The following is a 22,793-nucleotide window of genomic DNA, read 5'->3' on the forward strand; positions in this document are numbered from 1 at the left end:
GGCTAGGAAAGTAAAGTGTGAAGACTGGGACACTGCCCAGGACGCCTCTAGCTCTCAGCCAGGCCTACAGGCAGTAACAGCAATGCTTTAAGAAAAATGGACAGGCAAGTCAGAGAATCTTCCCCAAGCAAAAATTAAAACCATGGGGCTCGAGAGATGGCTCAGAAGGTTAAAGTACACGGCTCTTCCAGAGGACCCGGGTTCAATTCCCAGCATGTATATGCCAACTCACAACTGTCTGCAACTCCTGTTTTAGAGGATCCAACACCCTTACACAGATGTACACGCAGGCAAAACACCAACGCACAGAAAATAAAAATTAAAAACATTACAATCATAATTGAGAAGTTACAGCTTACAAAGTGTGACAAGCACAAGTTTCAGTTTCTGAGTGTGGCAGTCCTTTAACTGCTCTTGGCCCTGACAGCTGTGGTTTACAGACACTGGTCATACTGCACTTACTAGGGACCCAAGGACTGCAGACTGTCTGGGGCCTGCTCCTGGGGCAGTGAATAGATCGGGTCTGAGGTCCCACTCCACACTCATTTTTCGCCGGTGATGAAGAGGTGGACATTCTTTGGAGACTGTAGCATCTGTGCCGCCCGCTCCACACCAACCACAGCAGCCAGCCTCTGGGCATCATACTTGGAATACAGCACAGTGCACGTCCACGTGGCCTCCTCTCCTCTGCTGGTGGCTCTCAGCATATTGCAGACCTCACTGTAGAAGTGAGGGTATGTGGGCAGTTCGTAGAATATCAGGTTCCTGATGCCTTTTATTGTGTACCTGTGAGAGAGGAGGGGCATGAGGCAGCAGCAGCAGCAGAACCGCGCCACCCCTGGCTTCACAAGCACACGGCTCTACATGTCCACGTAAAAGAAGAGCACAAACCATGGACAGGAAGTTACCCCAGAGCTAGACGGTTTTATTTTTGTGACAATAAAACTGAATTCCTGATGCTGAATTTACAATAATGATAACACAAATTTGTATCTATTAAAAAAGATTTTTTAGAAGAACTTGCTGACCTGGAACTTGATAGATTAGACTGGCCTCAAAACTCATGGGAACCCCTGCCTCTACCTCCTCTTGAGTGCTGCTATTAAAGATTGCACCTCCATGCCAAACCCAGTTTTTAAACTTGATATTTATTTATTTTATCATCATTATTTCTTTTTTATGGGGCAGAATCTCATAACAGAGACCTGGATGGCCTGGAATTTGTGGTGTAAATCAGGCTGGCCTCAACCAGTGAGCCACAACATCTGATGTTTTTAAAACAAATTTTTACTCATTTTACTGTGTGCATGCCTGTGTGTGTGTACACACACGCACACATATATATCATAGGAATCAGCTGTCTTGTTTTCACCACAGAAGCCCCAGATACCTTTACTGGCAGGGCTATCTCACCATCCCTATATTTCTTTAGAGAAAAGGTCTTACTATGTAGCCTAAGCTGGCCTTAAACTCATAATGAAACCAAGGGTGGCCAAGGACTCACAACAATCCGTCTGCCTTAGCCTCCCGGAATGTTGGAGTTACAGCTGTGTGTTACCACCTGGCTGAAATTTACGTTTTCCGAGCCCACCCTGCATGGGCTTTAGTAAAGGAAGGCAGCAGACCAGAACTAAAAAGCTGTCAGAGGAGGAGCGATGGCTGCGCGGGGGAGGGACCGTCCACCGAGCTTAGTAACCTGAGCTCCATCCTGAGTTCAATCCCTGCAGTCTACAAACTAGAAGAGAACTGATCCATAAAGATAGCTTCTGATGGACAGCTGTGTAAGTGGCAAGCGCGCGTGTGCGCACACACACACACACCCCCCAAATAAAGATAAAAAAAAGTCTGCCAGAAAAACTAAGCACTTAACTATTTGGGATTCCCTTCATCATCAGGTATGAAGTCATCAACAGGGATGAGGTGAGAGCCAGGGCATAAAATAAACCGGCACCCATGCCAATAGCACCTGCTGGTCCTTTTGCATCACTTTGTAAGATCCTGCCTGAGGCTCCATTCAGCATCAGGACAAAGCAGTTAGTTTCAGCAGCTCACCAATCCCCACCTCATTCCCTGCAGCATCGTGGGGTTCAAGGTGAAGACTGCAGACAGTCACTGAACAGCTGGAGTCAAGGTCTAATGTTCCTCTGGGACCCAGCAACAGACAAGCTGACAAGGCTCTGAACTTCCTGTGAGAATGTCTGGTAGACAGATGGGGTTACACAATGGAAACTTTACCTTACTTACAAATGACTTCTTTTCCTTTACCTAACAGCTAGCCTGGTCTCTCTTGGAGACCCGCCATGATATAATTTGCTTAAAATTTGTGTGTATATGTGTGAGAGAGTGCGCGTATATGTACTGTGTGTGTAAGCCTGTAGAAGTCAGAAGAGAGCGCTGGTCCCCGTAAGTGAAATTACAGATGGGTGTGGCCACCACGTGGGTGTAGGGAATCAAATTCCATGTTCTTATACCCAATAAACTGTCTTTCCAGCTCCTTGATCACCTTTTCAGTGTACCCTTCCCACACTGAAGGATCTAGAGCGACTTACAGGACCCTGACCTAACGTGATAGTAAGATGAACAGCCAGCCAGGTGTGGTGATGCACTCCTGTGATGTCAGCACTTGGGAGGCACAAAAAATTAACACCACCACCAAAAACCCACCAAGTCCCACTTTAGCAGTGACTGCTGGCGCTCAGAAATGATGCACTATCCACACAGAGCCTACATATTTCTGACCTGAGAAATCAGTGCACCCAGAAAATCCATCAGCATCTCAGACACCAAGCTAAGCCTTCTATCTGCTACAGGAATTTGTTTGAATCTTGTGGTAGATGGAAGGTCACTACCGTGACTAGCAAATCCAGACAAGACTGAAATAGCCACCCACACTACTGGCCAGCAGACCAGGTGAATCTGACCATAAGGACCATTCACCTCAGAGTGTGTGTAATCGAAACCACAAGGAACACAGAAAAGCAAGAAAAAGACCCCATCACTGGGGTGTGTGTGTCTGAGTTACTCAAAGCCTCCTGCACAGGAACCCTTGATTCCTGGGGGATTCCTGGAACCCTTGATTCCTGGGCTGGGGGCTGTGGAGAAGACGCAAAAGGGCAAGGTCAATGCACACACTTTAGCTGTAGGCAGCCTTTATGATGAGTTTTCCTTTCAAAATCCATTGTAAAGCAACAAGTATGTTGGTATACCACCAGAATACATGCATATGCATGTGCTTGCAGAGCTGTGCACACAGTATTCCAAGGAACCAGGACAAACTGGTTTCAGCACTCCTCTACTGTGCTTAAGACCACAGATGCTCAGTTCTGTCACAGGCAGCATTTGCACAGAACCTGATGCTTGACACAGTGTGTCAGTGCTATGTGAAGAGTTATTAAACTATGGCTAAGAGCACTCATTGCTCTTTCAGAGGACCCAGGTCAGGTTCCCAGAACCCACATGGCCGTTCACAACTGTCCGTGCCTCCTGATTTAGGGGTTCTGACACCTCTGGAGGCAGCAGAGACAACATACACACACTCAGGTACATGAAATAGTTTTTAAAACCTGTACTGTTTAGGGAACAGTGACGAGACAGAGAAGTCTGTACCTCAGTACTGACACACATCCTTCTTTCAACATATGGCTGGTTAAATCTGAGAATACAGAACCCACAGATATGAAGGGCACCCCATAACTGCAAAAACTGAAAAAACAAAAACGACATGCTCATTAAAAAGAAATGAGGTCTGTTTCATAACTAAAGCACCAAACGGTTATACACTGTAAATACTACAGAGAATATGTACTAACTCGACAGAAATTCTCTTTTACAATAGGGACGCCTACCAGACCTACCCAGTGTCCATCACTTCTAGAACCTGGACTCATACAAATGCAGGAAGGACCAGTCCCACCCCAGCAGCCATGCTGAATGCCCAGCAGCCTGCATCAAGTTTACAACTTGTCCAAAGCTTGGAATCTGCACTGCTGCAGCAGCGGGCAGCAAAAGTGCAATGAGCCATCCTGGGAGAGTCAGAAGAGAGTCATGAGCAAATACCCACCCAGCTCTAAGACGCCTGCCTTCATTCTTCGGCTTTCATTCTCCTCAATACTGTCAACATCCTGCTGGACACTACTATGACAACCAGAGCCAGCCTAGCAACCTAAGGCACCTCAATCCTGTACACATAGCTTGTAAGAAGGAGAAAAGGGTCAGTTTTAGAGTGTGTTGGGCACAAATAAAGTGAAGGCCTTTATCTGTCCCTGAAGGGCTCACTGCACTCCACCCCTGGGGTTCAGCCCCCCTCCACTTGGACTTGTAAAAAGAACCCTAGAGAAGAAGCTGGAGCCCTGACCCCTGACTTCGGGAGTACCCTTCCTTCACCATCACTTGTAACAAATCTATCTTTACTTTCGATTTTCTGTCTTACTCAACTGTTTGAAGACATGTCTGAGACACGAAGAACCTAGACATGGAGTCACAGAACTTGGCAACTTCAATCTAATAACACACACATGCTAATGCTAGACTGAGCTCAGTGGACAAGAGCCTGCCCAACACACACAAAGCCCTGGGTTCCATCTCTAGCATATGCCTTTTGGTGTTTCCACCTTTCAGGATAAATACAAAACCGGATCCAAAGAAATTACAGACCAAAATGTTCACCACGTCCTTGGTAACTTGCCTGTTTGTCTTGTTTTGTTTAGGGAGAAGGTTTCTCTGTGTGGCTCTGGCTGCTCTGCAACCCACTTTGTAGACTAGCTAACTTCAACTCAGAGATTTGACTGCCTCTGCCTCCCTGAGTCCTGGAATTAAAGGTGATTTTTTATATGCTCAAGTGCTTTGTCCGCATGTACACATGTACACCAGCAGAAGGCACTGGACTGTGAGCTGACAGGTAGGTGCTAGGAATTGAACTCAGGACCTCTGGAGGAGCACAGTGTGCTCTTAACCACTGAGCCATCTCTCCAGCCCCTCCTTGGTAATGCTTTGACAGTTAGAAACCCTGAGGTCATTAACCATGATGGAGATGTGTGCACTGCTGCACTGTAGCTCTGAGAAACACCTGTGAGCCTGGCAAGCATGTGCCATAGGCTGAGAGTTGTCTTGTCTTTACACCATGCTTCAGACTTGATCGGAATGGGAACAGTGTTGAACGGGGACGATTCTGTCTCCAGAAGGCTGCTTTTGCACATGCCCTCTCCTTGAAAAACTGCTGAGACACTTGAAAGCAGTGCCTAACCCAATTTAAAAACTTGAAATGACTACAATCACAGTGGAAAAGTTTCCAGCTATGCAAACAGTGTGCTTCCATTTGCTAGAATGATAGAAAGCTAAGACCTTCAGTAAGTGCAACTCCACTGGAAATGGGAACAACTCTGAAACAATGAAGCCAGCAGCAGCACTTATGAGCTCCCGGCCAAGCAGCCCAGGTAGCCAAGAATGAAGCCAGAAACAATTATTTTCAGCAATTTATTGCATGTAATGCTACATCTTTGTGTAACACTAAAATATTTAAAAAGTCATCAGGCCTAATCTGCTGAGCCCATGCAGGCTGCTAGGACTCCTCCCTCATCATGCAGGAAAACAGTCACAGTTGGAAAACACCACTCTGATACGTAAGTGAAAAGGTCATGGTCATGGTCATGGTGCACGGCTGAATGTCACTCACAGCTCGGAGGGCTTCGTGTGCCTGGCAGATCCTTGTTGGTATATATTATAGCAATTTAATAACGCACAAACATCAGCCCAGTGTGGAGGTGTGTGCCTGTAACAGCAACTGGGAGGCAGAAGCAGGAGGAGGAGCAGGAGTTTAAGGCCAGCCGTGACTAAATACATAGTTTGAGATTTTCCTGGGTTAAATAAAACCTTGTCTCAACAGAATGAAATAAAAACAACAAAATAAAAACAGAAAAGTCAAAATCCCACCATAAGAAACTGGAAAGAAGGATTTGAACTCAATTTCCGTATCTGAAGTAAATCATCCGAGATGTTTGCACCTGGCTGCAGGACACCGGATGGGGACTTGGTGCACATAAAGTTCAACTGTCTAGAAAACTGGGAGTTTGTTCTCTCCTTCTACCATATGGGTCTTGGGAATTGAGCTCAGGCCATAGCCATCTAGCAGGTCCAGGAAGCTATTATTAACTAACAAGCAAATTAGGATTTAAGAAGCAATAGCAAAAAGTAGCCAAGATGTTCTATTAGTGACCCTGCAGTAAATCTAAGCACCCACTGAAAAACTAAAATTAATCAACCCTGAGTCCCTTGAGATTTTTCCACTGCTACCATCAAGGGGTCCAAAAGTTTCCAGGGTAAGACAGCCATCTGGGCATGCCTCCTCAGGGATGCAACCAGTACTCAGCCTCCACCTCCCCCAGCTCTCCTGTGCTGATCCTGTTCTGCTCCTCAAGTGTATACTGCCTCCTGTGAGGTGCTGGACCACAGCTGCGTTCCAGACCACACAGGGCTCAAGCTTTGGTTTCTAACCTTCCCAACAATGTCAAACCAATAAAGCACCCACCCACCAACCCACAAGGCAGAGTCTAACATCACTAACCCTGTGACTTTTCCACAGAGCAGAGGCAAAGGATGCATGCACAGCCCCGCAGAGCCTGCCCAGGACCCTCAGCGGGTGGAGCCTATACTGTCTTACCTTTTGTAGAAATGGAAGCGCTCTGTGAGGAGCAGAAACTGCTTCTCTCCTTGGAGAAAGAAGTGTCGAGCCCTGGAGACCCCAGACTTCTGTGTATACTCGCAGATATGTGTGAAGTTCAGCTCTTCTTTCTTGAAGTAATTTCGGAGACGCACAAAGTCGAAGTAGGAGGGGACATAGATGAGCGTGTGAGACATGACAGCATCCCGGTACTGAGGCAAAATCTTGTTTATGAAAAAGTGAAACCTGATTAGGAAAGGCCAAGGACAAGGTTAACAGTCTACAGCTGAACTCACAGTAAGACAGCAACAGTGTGTGTCAGCAAGGCACAGCCCAAAAGAGCCCCCGAGGCTGAAGACAGCTTCTGTTCAAAGACTATGTAAGGATAAAACTGATAACACATAGAAAATGAGATGCTAACAGCTAAGTGTAACACAGATTTGGTTCCATATATGCCAGGGAACTAATGTAGTTCCCACTAACACCTCATTCACTCAGCGGCAAACCAGCCTTGCCTAAGAGACGATAAGCACAGCACGCCCTCAGAGGGCACGTGTGGGAACCAGACAATCTGCTCTTCTCTGAAGGGCTTATAATTAAGCCAAATGGCATGGTAATTCCACAGGCCACAGCAGCAATGGTGTGATTTTGCAGTGTCCCAACCTTGCTTCTAGCTGAAGACCAAGCCCCAGTTTCTACCTGGCTTGATTCCTTCTTTGTCAAGGGCATGGCTGAGTTCAGTTTGGGGACCTAAACTGATAATCAGTAATCACTCAGAGTCCAGTGCTAAATATGCATCCCAAACCAAATCTCTGGATGAGGCCCTATGGGTGTGGGGAGGTTACCTGGCGTCGATCACTGAAGCGAGGTCTTGTGCTTCCATTCTCTGGAAGACGTGAGGGAGCTGCACCAACACATGACTGATGGAGCCTGTCATGGGGACATTCCTCACGGCCACCTGCCCGGAGGTAAGAGCTTCAGGAGGCAGGCATCCTTTGTTGATCATGTGCCATTAACTTTGGCACTTCATGACCAACCTAGTCTATGCTTCAGGACAATCTGAGGACAAAGGACTCACCTGGCCTTGAGCATTGACACAGTGCTTGTTGAACACGGAGTTGATCTGGGCATCCTGCAGGGCACCGAAGAGCAGGGTCTGACGGTAGTACTTGGACCAGTTATTGAGGCTCCACATGCGCACTCTGGAGAAGTCCACTCCATGTGAGTCCAAGGGAAGCAGGTTCATGTGATTCATCAAATGCTTGGAGCAAAGTACCACCGTATTAGTGTCTACAGAGCACGGGCGTCTGTCTACAGAGCACCCATAAACATTAACTATCCATCATCCCCTTTACCCATGAGTATGTGTTACCATCTCCCAAGTGACAGGAGAAAAATAAGGCTCAGATGGTGACCTGCTCAAGGTCAGCGGAACACTCTAGTAAGAATGTAAGCACAAACTGGTCATCCCCAGGCTCTTCCAAATAACATAGGCTAGCTACTGAATATTCCTTTAAAAGGAATTTTTAGAATTAGGTACAGTGTGGCACTCCTGAAAGCCCAGCAGTCTGGAGGATGTGAGACCAGGATGGGTTATATAGTAGGTTTGAGACCAACTTAGGCTGCAGAGTGAGACTGTCTCAAAGACCACAAGAACTACTGAAGGGACCAGTGGGAGAGGGAGAGGACAGATTGGGTGAACACAGCAGGTATGACACACAGGTGTGAAAGGGTTACAGAAAAGCCATCACTGTACACATTAACAGAGAAAAACCACTAACAACATAGAAAGTGTAAAGAAACACGACTCATGTAAAAAAGGAACTTGTGAAATGCAGACTTGTTACTTTGAGGGATGCTGTCCCAGACTTGGACGAAAAGGGAAGCCACATGGGAAGTAGAACCTCTGTACTTCAATGACTGGATCTCAAAATACCAGTGACAGGGATGTCTAGTGACAGATTTTTGCTGACCACGGCCAAGATCCTATGTTCAATTCCCAGCAGAGCAAACAACAGAAAAATTCAAATAATACTACCAGCTGCTAAGAGCCCTACCTCAAATTAAAGAATATACTATCCTTCTACAGACCTTTTCTGGGTTCACTTTCCTTCTTGAGACAGGGTCTTGCTGTGTAAACTCTACCCAGCCTTGAATCCTGCAGTCCAGTCTGGCCATGAACTTACTGTAATCCTGCTCTAGCTCTCAAGTGTCAGGCTTGCAGGTGTGAGCTGCCACACCTGCTTGCCTTAGTCATTTCAGCTGCATTTAACACGCTGTAGGACACACTCCAAGAGTCACAGCTGCTACAAATTTAGTTTCACTTTTTAAGTATCAACTGTCCTTGATGCATTCAAACTTCCTGGAAAACTCTTAAGTCTTTAGGTGGAAGCACAGGTGAGCGGTCATCTGCCTTAGAAGAATCATAGCTCTGATTTAAGAATAGTTAGCACTGTTTACAAAACTAGACCCCGAAGAAACACTTCCCAGGAAACAAGGTCCACGTAAGAAATGCTAGAAATGCTAGTCAGGGCTGAGAGAGCACCTGTTGTTCTTCCGGAGGACCTACATTCTATTTCTAAAAGCCATACTGGGCAGCTCCTTTCCAGGGGATCATATGCCTTCCTCTGGCACCCACACACATGTGACATTCAAACAAGCAAATAAAACTTTTAAAAATCTAAAAAACAAAAAGCCCCCCAAACAACAAGAAATCTCAGGCAGCTGGGTACGGATGCATGTCTATAAAGCCAGCAATCCATCCCAGATGCCAGAGCAGGAAGATGGAGTTTAAGGACAGCCTGCGCTACATAGCAAGCCCTTGCCCCTTTCCAAAAGGACACTTTATACATGTTTTCCCATCTTGACTGAGAACTATGTGAGGCCTTGTCTCCAAACAGGTTCGGATGTGGACTTCCATCTGCCCACCTAACTGTCCTTTCTAGAAAGAGACCTTTGAAGGGGAGAACTCTTTTGGGGAAATTTGGAAACAATGAAGGATTTTCCCAGCTCTGGTAGTTTAACAACTGACTGCCCTGTTGGTAGAAGAGGGACAGAAGAATGTCACAAACTGGAAGATGTAGAGTGACTCCTACTTCCAAACCGAGGGGTGTTCGATCCTGAGATGCAGCAGTGCTCTCGCCAAGCTGGCTTTGATTAGATATGTGCCACCAATAGCTGTTTTAGACTGAAACCATCCAACATGTACTGAGCAAGGATGCTGTCCCTCCAACGGGGAGAACCCAGCCTTACCAAGACATGTTCCCAGTTCTGCATTAGGTAAATGTCAGCCTGGTCAACGATGAGAAGCTCAACAGAAGACAGGAAGTCAAAGTCTCTCTTCTTTTCTCCTTCACCACCAATGATGGTCCTCAAGCCCAGGGGGGAGGCAATGAGTATGTCGGAGGAGTAAAATGGGGCGTAGAGACGGATGCTCCTCTGAAGTATCGCCACTCCTGAAAAACAGCATTTGTCAACTCAGTGCCAACCTTCAGTGCCTGTCACCGGTGCTGTATCCTAGACTGGACATTCTTCAACGTACAAACTTTTAGCTTCTCATCCCCAGGTCCTTACCCACGCTCAGTAAACATTTGTAAATGAAGCCCAACATAAGCCATGAACACTTTCCCCAGAACTCAAGACATAAAAGGTAAAGGGAGCTGAAGGAGACAAGCAGACATGAGAGCTGGGTGCTTGTCTACAGACAGGCTGGAGGCCCAGCCTGACCCATACACACTGAGATTTCTCAGCCTCCTCCAACTCTGAGGAACCCAGAGCTTCCCTAATGATGTGTATCAGCTGCAACTGAACCATTTCCACAAGGACTTTCAACATGGTCTTGTAGTCTCCACCCATAAAGAAGGCAGGAGGCCTCGAAAGCATACAGTTCATGAAAGACTGTGTCAGGATCCCCTCCAGCATTCCCCAGGACCTCACCAATCCTGAAGTGGTCATCAATATTGCCCACAAACACAGCTTCATAATCCTCAGGCCTCTTCAGGTTGGGCGGCCTCTCCTCAGGATCGGATCCATACTCCCCCTGAAACCTCTTCTTATTGCTTACAATGATCTTCTTCTTGCTGTCCCCCTCAAGGAGGCTGATGAAGAGCTGGACCACCCGAAGGGCAGCTTCCCGGAAGGGCACCACTATAAGTACCTGCAGGAGGCAATGGCAGGTCAGAGGTAAGTATCTGGACAAAATACCTAGCTCAGTACCAGCCCAGTGTCTCCTGAATTCACAAAACCCATCCTATGAACTTTTAGCCCCATGGCTCTATGGGAGACATTTCTCAAGCAAAATTGGGAAATACCTTTCAGTATAAAGAATGCCCGAAGCAGCAGTGGAAACTCAAGGGCAGAAATATGTTAGGGTCTTTGAAGGCAAAATAAGACCCACTCAAACAAATATACAGTGTAGCAGTTTGAGTAAGAATGGCTCCTACCACCGGGCAGTGGTGGCGCACGCCTTTAATTCCAGCACTTGGGAGGCAGAGGCAGGCGGATTTCTGAGTTCGAGGCCAGCCTGGTCTACATAGTAAGTTCCAGGACAGCCAGGGCTACACAGAGAAACCCTGTCTCAAAAAACCCAAACCCAACCCCCCCCCAAAAAAAAGAAAAAAAGAAAAAAAAGAAAAAAAGAAAAAAAGAATGGCTCCTATAGGCTTATATATTTGAATGCTTGATCCCCAGTTGTTTGAACTGTTTGGGAAGGATTAGGAGGTGCAGACTTGTTGGAGGCGGTATGTCCCTGGTGGGCTCAGAAGACTTCTGACACGCTGCCTGTGCTTCTCTATCAGGATTATTTATGGATCAAGACGTGAGCTTTCAGTGTTCCTGCCTCTGTCTCTGTTCCACCCTCAGACTCCACCTCTCTGAAACTGTAAGTCCAACTAAATGCCTTCTTTTATACGTTGCCTTAGTCATGATGTTTTGTCACACCAATACAAAAGACACAGAATAAGAAAAAAAAATACAGAAAAGGATTAACAAACCATTATTATTTTTTTAAGTATATTCTCTAGAATCATTTTTGAATCCAGTGATGACAAATTTCTGAACTGGAAAATCAGGACTCAATTTTTCAAGACTCATTAAGATGCTTAAAGCTGGTGTGTAGAAGATGATTCCATGGTTTAGAGCACTTATAGCTCCTGCAAAGGACCAGAATTCAGCTCCCACCATTCCCATCATGGCCCACAACCACCTCCTACCTCCAGTTCCATGGGATCTGACTTCCATAGGCAGAAGACATGCATGTGGTACATATACATACATACATGCTGGCAAAACCCTCATACACATAAAATTAAATAAATCTAAAAATAAATGTATAAAGTTTCTGTTGAACAGAAAAACAGAAGATGCTTAATAAAGAGCTAATTTCTAACTACCTGTTTTTCTTGTGTAAACAATAGACTCAATGGTGTGACCCTAGTCAAACCGTTAGATTCCAATCATAAACCTGACTCTCCTACAGAGTACACACAGAGATAGCCAGCCTCAACTGTTATACCCACACATCTGAGGTAGCCTCCTAGAAATGCCACCACCTGGTCAGAGGAGAAAGTAATTGCCCTGTATGCCAGACCACGATTTAAGAGGCTGGATTACTGTCCTGGTGGTGACACTAAGTAAGTGTCCACACTTTGTCACCCCAGCTATCAAAGTGGCAGACTTTAAAGACTTGTAAGAGCCACATCAATATCTAAACCCTTGAATCCTGTTGAATGGGACAGAAGTGTAAAAACATGACCTCCTGCAGAGACAGGTGAAACAAGTGTGAGAACAAGACCTGGCCTTCACATCATGAAAAATGTGCACACAATTAAATCCATTTCCTTCCCAACGAGAACTTCGAATGTGCCAGAGGTCAGATTAGCGAGCACAAGTAAACACCACCTTCACTTTAAGCAGCAGGAGGTTTACAGTACAACAGGGATCTCTGGTCTGAAGGTTTCTGTGCAGGTGGCTTGGTGGAAAGTCTGATTCTAGCCCACCCCTGCTACTCGTTCCCCTGTTCGCTTTAGCAGGGCCTTCTATCAATCTGTGCTCATAGAAATTGTTGCATATAGGGACTGGATAAAAAAATTCATTGGGATCTAGTGAGCAGAACGTCACCAGGAAGAGACCACCAGGGCTTATGTGTGCTTGGGATGAGAGCGTCTGAGCCCCTTTCACTGCCCTGCACTGCCTGGCTCACTCAACTGCTCACCGAGGATTCACTGTCAGCTGTCAACACACTCATGACTCAGCAGTGCCTCATGGCCTTCTTGACAGCAAAGCTCGCCTGTGACACTCACCTTAGGCCGGGTGAGCCCTTGGTCCCTGAAGTCATCATCTTCCCCCACCCCAAGTTTCTGGCTCCGGCGCCTACTGTTGTTAGCCAGCACTTGAGCATTGGATTTGAGGACGTGGTTTATGGCATGCAGGCAGTAAACATGGCGGATTTCTTCTCCGTTCTTCAGGGCAGTCCTCTCAGGGTAGAACAGGTCCCGGTAAGAATTCATAATTAAGAACAGCTCTTTCTGGAGTGGGGTAAAGAAGCTATTTGATTTTTGAGGCCCAGATAGAAACTGGCTATTGGTTTTTGCCCAGGTGGCTTCTAGAGGCTTCTGAAGATGAAGTGACTTTAGGTCAATATCCTTTGGAGGTTTAAATGTTTCCATCTTCTGGAACTTTGATGAAAAGACAAGATGTCCCAGGACTGGCCACTAGGGGCAGACAGATCAAGAGAGCTAGGTAAGACAGGAGTAACAATGTGTCACATTCAGAGTAACTGATGGCTCACAGACCATCCCCTTCCTTACTCAGAGGCAAGAGGATCAAGACAACAGTTATACAACCAGTGGGCAGCTTGCAGCCTGACTTCATACCTGAGCTCTGTCGCTAGTGTTTCCCTCACTGTTCCGAGGAACACGTCTAGAGAGTCAAAATTGCTTTAGAATTGTTTAAATAACGTCACAAGGGTGTGTCTGTCTTGGAATTGATCTGTCCTCTCTCTCACTCTCCACTGCTTTCTCTCTCTTAGAGATACAACCAGTAGGACTCAAGGGATGCTACTTTGTGAAATCAATGTTTAGAAAATTTTCACTGTAAAAAAAGTTGCCAATCTAGAATTAAGAGTAACTTCAGCAGTAACAGAAATAAGGCACAGAAGCTGAATAGCCTGGCAACTCTCCAAGGAACTGTGCTCTATGAAGCAGCTCACCTCAGAGGTCCCACCCTGGTGACTCCACTTACTCAACAGTGAACTCCCAGAAACAGAAACGAGCTCAGGAGGTTATGGGGTTAGGAATGAGGAGTGAGAAAGTGGGTAAGGAAAAAAGGAAAAACAGGGCCAGGGATGCTGCCACACACCTTTAATAGTGCCAGTGCTGGGGAGGCAGAGGCAGGCGAAGCTCTTCTGATTTTGATGCCTGCCAGAACTGTAGTGAGACCCTGCTAGTGAGACCATACAGTGCTGCAGAGTTCCAAAACCTGACTGTGCTATTAGGAATGGGTTTGTGCAAGACAACATTGTACAGAATATCTGAGTCTAAGGATACAATGCCACGAGGGACAGAGTGCTTAGCCTAGCATGCAGCAATAAATGGCATTTGTTCATTTTCTGGTCACGATACTGTACTGTACTCTGCTACATAGTACCATGGGCAAAACTGGCAAAAAGTACAGAGACTTCTCTCTGACTTCTTACACCCAAACATGTGTCTGCAATTACTTCAACTGCACACCCATGATCTTAACACTTGGGAGGCTGAGGCAAGAGGATTGATACAAACTCAATGTCTGTCAAAATGAAACTCAGTACGAATAATTGACATATGCCAATAAACCAAAGACCACGGTTTCTTTGGGGCTCTCTCCTGTGCCTGGGAAACCAAGCAGTACATACTTTCAGTTGCTGTGTAGTTGAAGGGCTGGAAGCAGCAGCCTGAATTTCCTTTTCCTTCAGTTCTTTGTTGATATGTTGTTGAAACGGATCTAATTCAGAACACAGTAGTCAGCAGTGAGCAATGGAGGGGCTTTCTAGTCTCCTCAGAGTGGCAGACTCATCTCTAGTCACCTGGAAAATGACAAGTTCATCTCTGGTCTCTGTTGAGACTGAACTGCTAATCTTCCCAGTGTTGACTCACCCTTCTTTCCAGCCCCAGTCCCCATCCTCCAGCATCCTAACCTCATCTGAGGAGCTGAGTCTTAAAAGTACACACTTATCACAGGCCAAAGTTCAGGCTTTGATCACTGCACCTAAACCTACCTCTTCAGTAATTTCTGAACATGGCCCTAAATTCTGCTTATGAGCCTTGCCTTTGCACCACAAGTCCTCTCACTTCACGTTCAGCTGTGCAGTGTTATTCCTTAACAGAAGTGCTCCACAGGGAGAGGCTAGAGCTGTTCCCTGTGGACAGTCAGTTCTTTTAGCTCCTACCATGTGCTGTACATCAAACAAGGCAGCACCCGTTCCTGTCTCATCTGGTGGATAACATGACTCCTGAGAGCAGGCTCCATGCACTCTGCACATCGAGACACACTACCAATTCTCCGTGTTCACCTGATCTAGCAAATGACACAAATGTCTCCCCTGCATGCACATGACCCTCAGCTCTGTGAAGGCCATGTAGCCCACTGCACTAAGGTGACCCGCCCTCCCTCTGTTCTCTGTCACTAAGTAGCAGCAAAGTGAAGTAGGTAACTTGCTCAAGGATCCAAACGACAATGCACCTGCAGTAAATGCCCGAGACACAAGCAACACCACCAGGGAACCTAGGCCAACCCATCTGCACAGCCAAGTGCGGAGGCTTCAGAACAGTCGGCTTCCTACGTCTGTCCAGGCTCCCACACTGTCATGGTTCACAGTTAGAATGTGGTCTGTGCTAAGATTCCACAAACCCCACACCTCTCCTTCTCCCACGTAAAAGCCAGCAGATTGAACTAGGCCACATAAGGACTCAGCTTCACCCATGCTGAAGTACAGCTGCAGAAAACTGGGCAAGGCTGAGAAGTCTGACACCAGCTCGGCCTTCCCACCAGCACAGACTGATATCACAGAAACCCATGTCCAGCTGGCTGCCATTTGGTCACAGGCACAGTGACCACAGAGGGTGTTGGGGGTGGTGGCTTTGGGGCTCCTCCTAGTAATAAGAACACCCAGACTGGCCACTCCTGGGCATCACAAACCTGAAACGGGACTGTTCCAGTAAAGAAACCTGGCTGAAAGGGGAAGAACACTTTGTCCCTTCTCTTCTGCCCATTAGGAGAGCAAAGCCTTTCTCAGATTAGACTCCACGTCTAGAGACCTGAGCCTGGGGACTGGCCTCCACACTTCCCCCTCCAGCCTGTCCAAGTCCTCAGTCCTCACCCCTACACTAATCACTGAAAGCACAGACCCATGAGAAGTACCTCCTCCAGCTCCCCATGCGGTCAGTCCCTCAGTCAGAGACCCAACACCGTCAGTGCACAGCCCAAGAAAACTGGAGGGCTGGGCGACAGGAGCTGCTCTCACCTTGGGACGGTCTCTGGGAACAACTGCCTCCGCTATCCTCTTCTAGAAAATTGGTTTCCAGGCTGAACAGTGACTCGTGTTTCACATCTGTGAACTCCTCTGAGGAGTTCTGTGATGCACCAGGTGGCTCTTCGCCAGCTCTTCCTTTTGAGCTGTCAGCTAAGGACATATCTGAAACAATGAAAAACACTTTGTGGAGCTCGGAGGTTCCAGGCCAGCCTGGTCAACATAGCAATTTCCAGACAGCCAGGCCTACAGAGTGAAACTATTTCAAAAATAAAGTAATTTACACATAATTAAATGTTGACTAATCAAACACTGATGTTCACCGCTACCATTTATTCATTCATTTATTGAGACAGGCTTTGGCTGTCCTAGAATTCCCTTTGTAGACCAGGCTGGCCTCAGACTCAAGGAGATCAGCCTCCCTCTGCCTCCTGAGTACTGGGATTATTCTTAAACAGTGATTAGGTAACGCAGTGGACATGACAGTTCAGGACTAAGTCTGACCGCAGACCTGAGTGATGAAGTAACTTCTGTAACTAAGCTGGGCTTCAGGCCTGGAGTGTTTCCACTTTACTCGGGATATTACTAGATTAAATTTATGTTCCATATGGTGGATTTCCAGGCAGGGAGTCAAGTGACTGTGTTGTTTTTTTGAGTCAGGGTCTCCTGTGGTTTGGTGTCTTAGCTGACTCACTATTAGCTCAGGCTGGCCTTGAACTCCTGATCCTCCCATCTCTAGCTCCTAGACCTATGCTCCATCTCTGCCTGCTAACTGCGGTGCTGAGGCTGGACTCAGGGCTCTATGCACGCCAGGCAGACACCACCAGCTGATCTATCTGCTGGCCTTCCTCAAATGCCGGCTCCTCCCACTGTAGGAGTAAACACAGGAGGCAGTTCTGCCCTACGGGGAAGACCTTCTGCAAACGTCTGTGAACTCCAGCTATAACAGTGGCTCCTCTGGGGCTCCTGCCTGATGGCCTTAGACTTGAAGACTGCAGCCCACTGGGTCAATTCCTTAAAATAGATTTCTATCATAATTAGGAGTTACCCTAGAGAATTCTAAAATACCCAGTTCTAGAACTTACTCTAAAATACTGCACCAAGACATAAATGAAGGATGTTCAGAGCAGGCTGAATTATAGTTAAGAAACAACACACAACAATTGAAACGTCTGTCAAAGGAATATTCAATACTGAGTGCTATACATCCAAGAAACTGAGGTGAATCTGGAGTTACATCACAGAGAAAAAGGTCGTCTGAGGACAGAACTCAGTAGCAAAGCATAGGTGGCAGGCACTGGGTCCAATCCCCAGTAGAGCAAGACTAAACCCTCCTGCCTCTACCTTCACCAAGTGCTAGAATTAAAGGAGTTTCAACCCCTTTGTTATACCCTCAGGCCCCTTCTCACATTTCTGTAGTAAATAAGACAAATGTTTATAATTAAAACACGCAACAAACAGAATCTGTTTTCCTCTAAAAAATTTATATGCAAAGAAAACCAGCACTAAGAACCTCCAGACATTTAAAAATTATGGCAATGTAAGTCTCTGTTTATTAGTTTTTGTTTTTCAAGACAGAGTCTTACTATGTAGCTCTGGATGTTATAAAACTTACTATGGAGACCAGGCTGGCCTTGAATTCACAGACATCCTTCTGCCTCTGCCTTCCACATGCTGAGATTAAACGTGTGCCACCATGCCTAGCAAGGCAAAAGATTTTTATCCCAGTAAACCTAACTAGGCAAAACACTACGTACGTGTCAGGTTAAGACTTAAAAAAAAAAAAAAAAGTATTTGCCAGGCTGGAGAGATGGCTCAGCAGTTGTGAATGGTCTTCCAGAGGTCCTGAGTTCAATTCCCAGTAACCACATGGTAGTTCACAACCAACTGATGCCCTCTTCTGGTATGACTGAAGACAGCCACAGTGTACTCATAGACATAAAATAAAGAAATAAGTCTTTAAAAATAAATTTATTTGCCCAGCATGCTCAAGACCCTAGCCAGAATTTAAAAAAAAAAAAAGAATAAATAAAGGAATAAAGGCCAGGGATGAAACTTAGTGGGAAAGTGCTTACCTGGCATGTATGAAGCCCAGCATCACTGAGGGATGAAGGGAACATGGAGACTATGTTAAGAAGAATGGTAGTACACACCTTAAATCTCAGTACTCGGAAAGGGAGTTTGATGCCAACCTGGTCTATACAGCAAATCCTAGGCCACCAGTCAGAAATACATAGTAATACTGTCTCAAAAAAAGAAGAGCCAGGCAGTGGTGGCGCACACCTTTAATCCCAGCACTTGGGAGGCAGAGGCAGGTGGATTTCTGAGTTCGAGGCCAGACTGGTCTACAGAGTGAGTTCCAGGACAGCCAGGGCTATACAGAGTAAACCCTGTCTCGAAAAACCAAAAAAAAAAAAAAAAAAAAAAAGAGAGAGAGAGAGAGAGAGAGACTTTAAGAACAGGACTGAGATAGTGAGACGTAGAAGCCACCCACATATATCCAGCCATAAAAAGCAAACGATTAAGAACAATAACACAAAGGTACAACAGACACAAGGCAGGCATAGCACAACACACCTGCAACCCCAGCACTGAGTGGGGAGAGGTAGAAGGGGGATGGAGCAGGAGGACTGTCATGATTAGAGACCAGTGTGGGACACACGGTGAACTCAAGGCTGGGTTTACAGCTTAAGAGTCTGCCTCAAAAAGGCATGTCTGACCATGTTTGCACAGATCTCTGTAATGGGCACAGCTAATCTACAGTGACCGGAATCAGTTCAGTGCTAGCAAAAGACATGCATCTCTGGAGGTCATACAAGGTACACATCTGTCAAACTTCAAATTGCATATAGGAATTATTAATTATTCCTATCCCAGTGTGTGCTGTATCTGTGGATCTGGTTCTCTCCTTCCACCTGTATGTGGGCTCCAGAACTCTAACTCAAGCTGTCACCCTTTCACAGCAGAGGTTTTACCCAGTGCACAGCCAGGTCGGCCCACCTGGGTTCATTCTATTTCCATATAAACATATGCTAATGAGGCTGATTAAAAAAGAAAAAAAGCAGGCATGGTGGTGTGTAGAAGAAACAGGCATGGTGGTGTGTGGAAGAGATCACCTGTCAGTGAAAAAAAATGACAGCCTAGTAAAAAAGGCAGGAAGTAAAAGGTGGGAGTTCTGGTAGACAAAGGGGAACTCTGGGGAGCTAGTGAGGTGAGGGAGTGTCGAGGAGAACTCTGAGGAAGTCAGACATATGAAACTAGGAGAGGTGACTAGCCAGCCATGTGGCATATGTATAGTAGACTAAAGGGTTATATAAGTTATGAGCTAGTCAAAGAAGAAGCCCAAGCTTATGACGCAGGCATTTATTCATAAATAATTAAGTCTCAGAGTCATTATTTAGGACCTGGGGGACAGGTGGGAAAGCCTTCGTTTATAGGTACACACCTGTATTTCCAGGGCAAAAGTTGAAGGCCAGCCTGGTCTATACAATAAGATCTTGACTCAAACAACAAGCTAAATCTGATACGCACAAGGTCCTGGGTTTGATTCCCAGGCACAGAAGGGCACCTAGAGTTGCAGCCTGAGCCCTAAGACGGAGTCTCTCTGAGCTCTCAATTCCAGTACCTCAGAATCTCCTTAAGGACCCAGTGGGAGCAGCCACGTCTCCTCTCCAGCTGCTTCATAGAAACAAATCTACAACATCAACGTTTGTATTCTTATGTCTACCTTCCATCAAACCTGGTCTCTTACTAAAGAGGAACAACCTCTTCAGCGAACCAAGCTGTAATGGAGACCACATAATATCCCTGATACGACAAGCCGTCTTACCTGAGGTTCCAAGTCCCCCAAAAAGTAAGACCCCGATAAAAGAGTCCTGTGTTCCCATCAGATTCTCAAAACATAACCCGACCCAACAAGGCTGAATCTCTGCTCTGGACCCACATGCTCTCACTCTGCCCACACAACACAGAACAAAGAGGACAGGCCAGCCCCAAACACTTACCTTCCTGTGTCTCAGCAGACTCTGCTGCTTCTTCCACACTCACATCCTCACCGACATCTTCCTCACTCAAGTCTGCATCACCTCCAGCACTGCCATCCTCCTCTTCCTCTTCTTCTTCCTCCTCTTCCTCCTCAGAAACATTCTTTAACGTAGCGAGCAGTCTGTGGTACCCTGAAACGTGCTCTTGTTCAGTCTCTGATTCGCTTTCAGAATGGGAAGAATCTGAACTCTCTGACTAAAGAAAAAATGGGAAATATATATAGTTCTTACTGTCACACTTAAAACAAAAAAGAAAGAAAACATGAGAAATACATATTAGTGGAGTTTCCTCAACCACAAAGAAGGAAACTGTATCACATACAGGAAGACGGTTAGGATGGGGATGATAAAGTGAAAATAAGTCACACTAAAGACAAGCATGTTTTCTCTTGCACGAGGAAACTAGATTTAAAAGAAATAAGGTATGAAACCATAAGGAAAAGAATTTGGGAAGAGGAGAGGGATGACCAGAGATGGAAGGAAAACAGCCAAAGGCAGGAAGTGAATACGATCAGATAATTATGATGGGAAAAGTCCTAAGGAAACCCACTAGTTTGTATAGTGAATATACATTACTAACTCACAGACAGACCAAACAAAAATCTCATGCTTTTCAGCAAAATATTACAGTCTCATCTCTTGAACCAGCATGAAATTTACATCAAACAGCTAACCAAGCTATGGTTCTAATCGCTATCAGCTGCACATGAAAAGAAAACGAACTTCTCAAACAAAATTTCTGGTTATGGGCTTTAACTTACATCTCAGACACCAGGCCTCATGTCGCAAGATGGAAGGAAAAAATTACAAACAAGTGCTACTGTCTGAGTCTGCAGGCCCCTCGTGCATTTTACACCGTGTGAAGCATTTCATGGCGAGTGTACAAGGAGCCAGCACTCTGAGGAACCCTTTCCACAGAGCTTAACGTAGTGTCACAGGGTAGTTTCCCACCATGGCTTTTCTTGTCACATGGGAACTTCTACAGCAGTCTCCATCACTTAAAACTAATTAGGTAACATTACTAAAATCACAGCTCATATCCAAAACAGAAAAACACAGGGATGCAACCCAAGCTTTACGTTTACACCCAATCTTAATAAGTAACAACCCAAGTCCAACTACTATAAAGAAAAAAAGCATTACCAGCTGACAAATCTGCGGTTTCGCTTCCTTCTTGGAAACCCTAAAAAAAAAAATAAATAGATAACGTTAACTTTCGCTGCTAGTTTGTAACAATCACGAACAGGCCTAACGATTCTGCTTTAAATGAACACAAAACAGATGTCCAATACAGGACAATATACAGTCGCTGTACAAAAAAAAAAATTCAGCATGCACAAGGGCAGAGCTGACCAGAAGACAAACGGGTAACAGACAGAAGAGCTCAATGACATCTTGTAAGAAAGAACAAGTCAGAAACTGGCTTTTAACGACACATCGGGGTTCACCTCTCACGGCCAACTTTATCTCTCGACTTCCTGTCCTGTTTTTGGAAACCCTTATGTGGCCCTGGCTGGGCCAAGCTGAGATCTCCCGCATCAGCCCGCGCGTGCTCGGACGACAGGCAGCAGCCCCCGGTCTCAGCAGGGCCGGCCCGCTCCGACCCGCCCCGGCCGGAACCAGCCCTCCCGGCGGCCTGCGCATCCCGACCTGTCGTAGAAAGGGTGCTCCTCGCCGAAGTCGCGGAGGTGCTTCTTCTGCTTCTTGGTCATTGTGCTGAGCAGCTGGCTGTGGCCACGGCTCCGGCGTTTGCCCATAGCGGAAAGGTCAAGCTCGCCACCACAAAAACCAAAACACACCAACCAAACTCAAGGGAAGTTGTCGCACGTGGGCACGCTGGCTTTACGGCGGAGGCGGGAGCCGTAAAGCAAGGCTGCTTTACGTCTTGCGAGTACGACAGGCGTTACACCCTCCGGGTCGCACGATACTGCCCCCTGCCGGAGCTCCTGGAGCGCACGGGAGCGTCTACGCATGCGTGCTCGGAACGGCAGCTCCCAGGGCTGCAGGGGTTGGCAGGCTTCCAGGGGTAGGAGTGGAGTAGGTTGCTTTGTGCTTATCTTTTAGCTTATTTTTTTGTCTTTATTTTTTCTTTCAGTGTTGAGGGGGGCGAGGTTGGTGGTCCTTTCCCCCACTCTCTTAGGAGCTAAGAACCGATCCCAGGAACTTGCGCTGGTTTTTCAAGCACTAACCACTGGGCTAAATCCACAACCGCTGCTTGCTTCTCTTTGGGATGTCGACGTTGTGCTAGCAGAAATAGTTGAATGCTACTCAGAAAAATAACGACCATCGTTTAAAGGTGCCCGCACACCCCACTTAACGGCGCACTGTCCAAACGGACCTTGCCAGTCAGTCTGTTGAGGCATACGCAGACCCTGGTGCTTAGCAAGAAAGAAGACATCTGAATTTGAGATTACCCATTAAGCTCTGGGAGTGTGTGAGGCAATCTTTAACAAAAGCAGAAACACATGAGATAAAGTAGCATCTTGTATGTGTTATCACCCAAACAAGCGAAACTGTACATTTCAAGTTGGTGTGTATTAGCCTCGAGTGTGAGTAACAGCCTAAACGGGCCAGGGATGCTGCTCATAAG

General features: G+C 46.3%; 1 protein-coding gene across 2 annotated transcripts; it reads right to left on the reverse strand.

Annotated features, from left to right (window-relative positions):
- Positions 1-298: 298 nt before the first annotated feature.
- Utp25 (UTP25 small subunit processor component) lies at positions 299-22,043 on the reverse strand. Of its 2 annotated transcripts, XM_028761013.1 has the most exons (12): positions 21,854-22,043; positions 21,347-21,386; positions 20,165-20,399; positions 16,155-16,325; positions 14,547-14,635; positions 12,955-13,365; positions 10,592-10,811; positions 9,908-10,110; positions 7,734-7,916; positions 7,501-7,613; positions 6,656-6,901; positions 299-786 (listed from the first exon to the last, which is right to left on the reverse strand). In XM_028761013.1, the coding sequence occupies exons 1-12, from the start codon at positions 21,958-21,960 to the stop codon at positions 543-545; spliced, it is 2,262 nt and encodes a 753-aa protein (XP_028616846.1). In that variant the 5' UTR covers positions 21,961-22,043; the 3' UTR covers positions 299-542. The 2 variants fall into 2 exon arrangements, with proteins under 2 accessions (XP_028616846.1, XP_028616855.1); XM_028761022.1 differs by lacking the exon at positions 299-786 and having other exon boundaries at positions 6,662-6,879; positions 21,854-22,016.
- Positions 22,044-22,793: the final 750 nt, after the last annotated feature.

This window comes from Grammomys surdaster, unplaced genomic scaffold (assembly GCF_004785775.1).
Source record: "Grammomys surdaster isolate TR1022 unplaced genomic scaffold, NIH_TR_1.0 130, whole genome shotgun sequence".
NCBI classification, from domain to species: Eukaryota; Metazoa; Chordata; class Mammalia; order Rodentia; family Muridae; genus Grammomys; species Grammomys surdaster.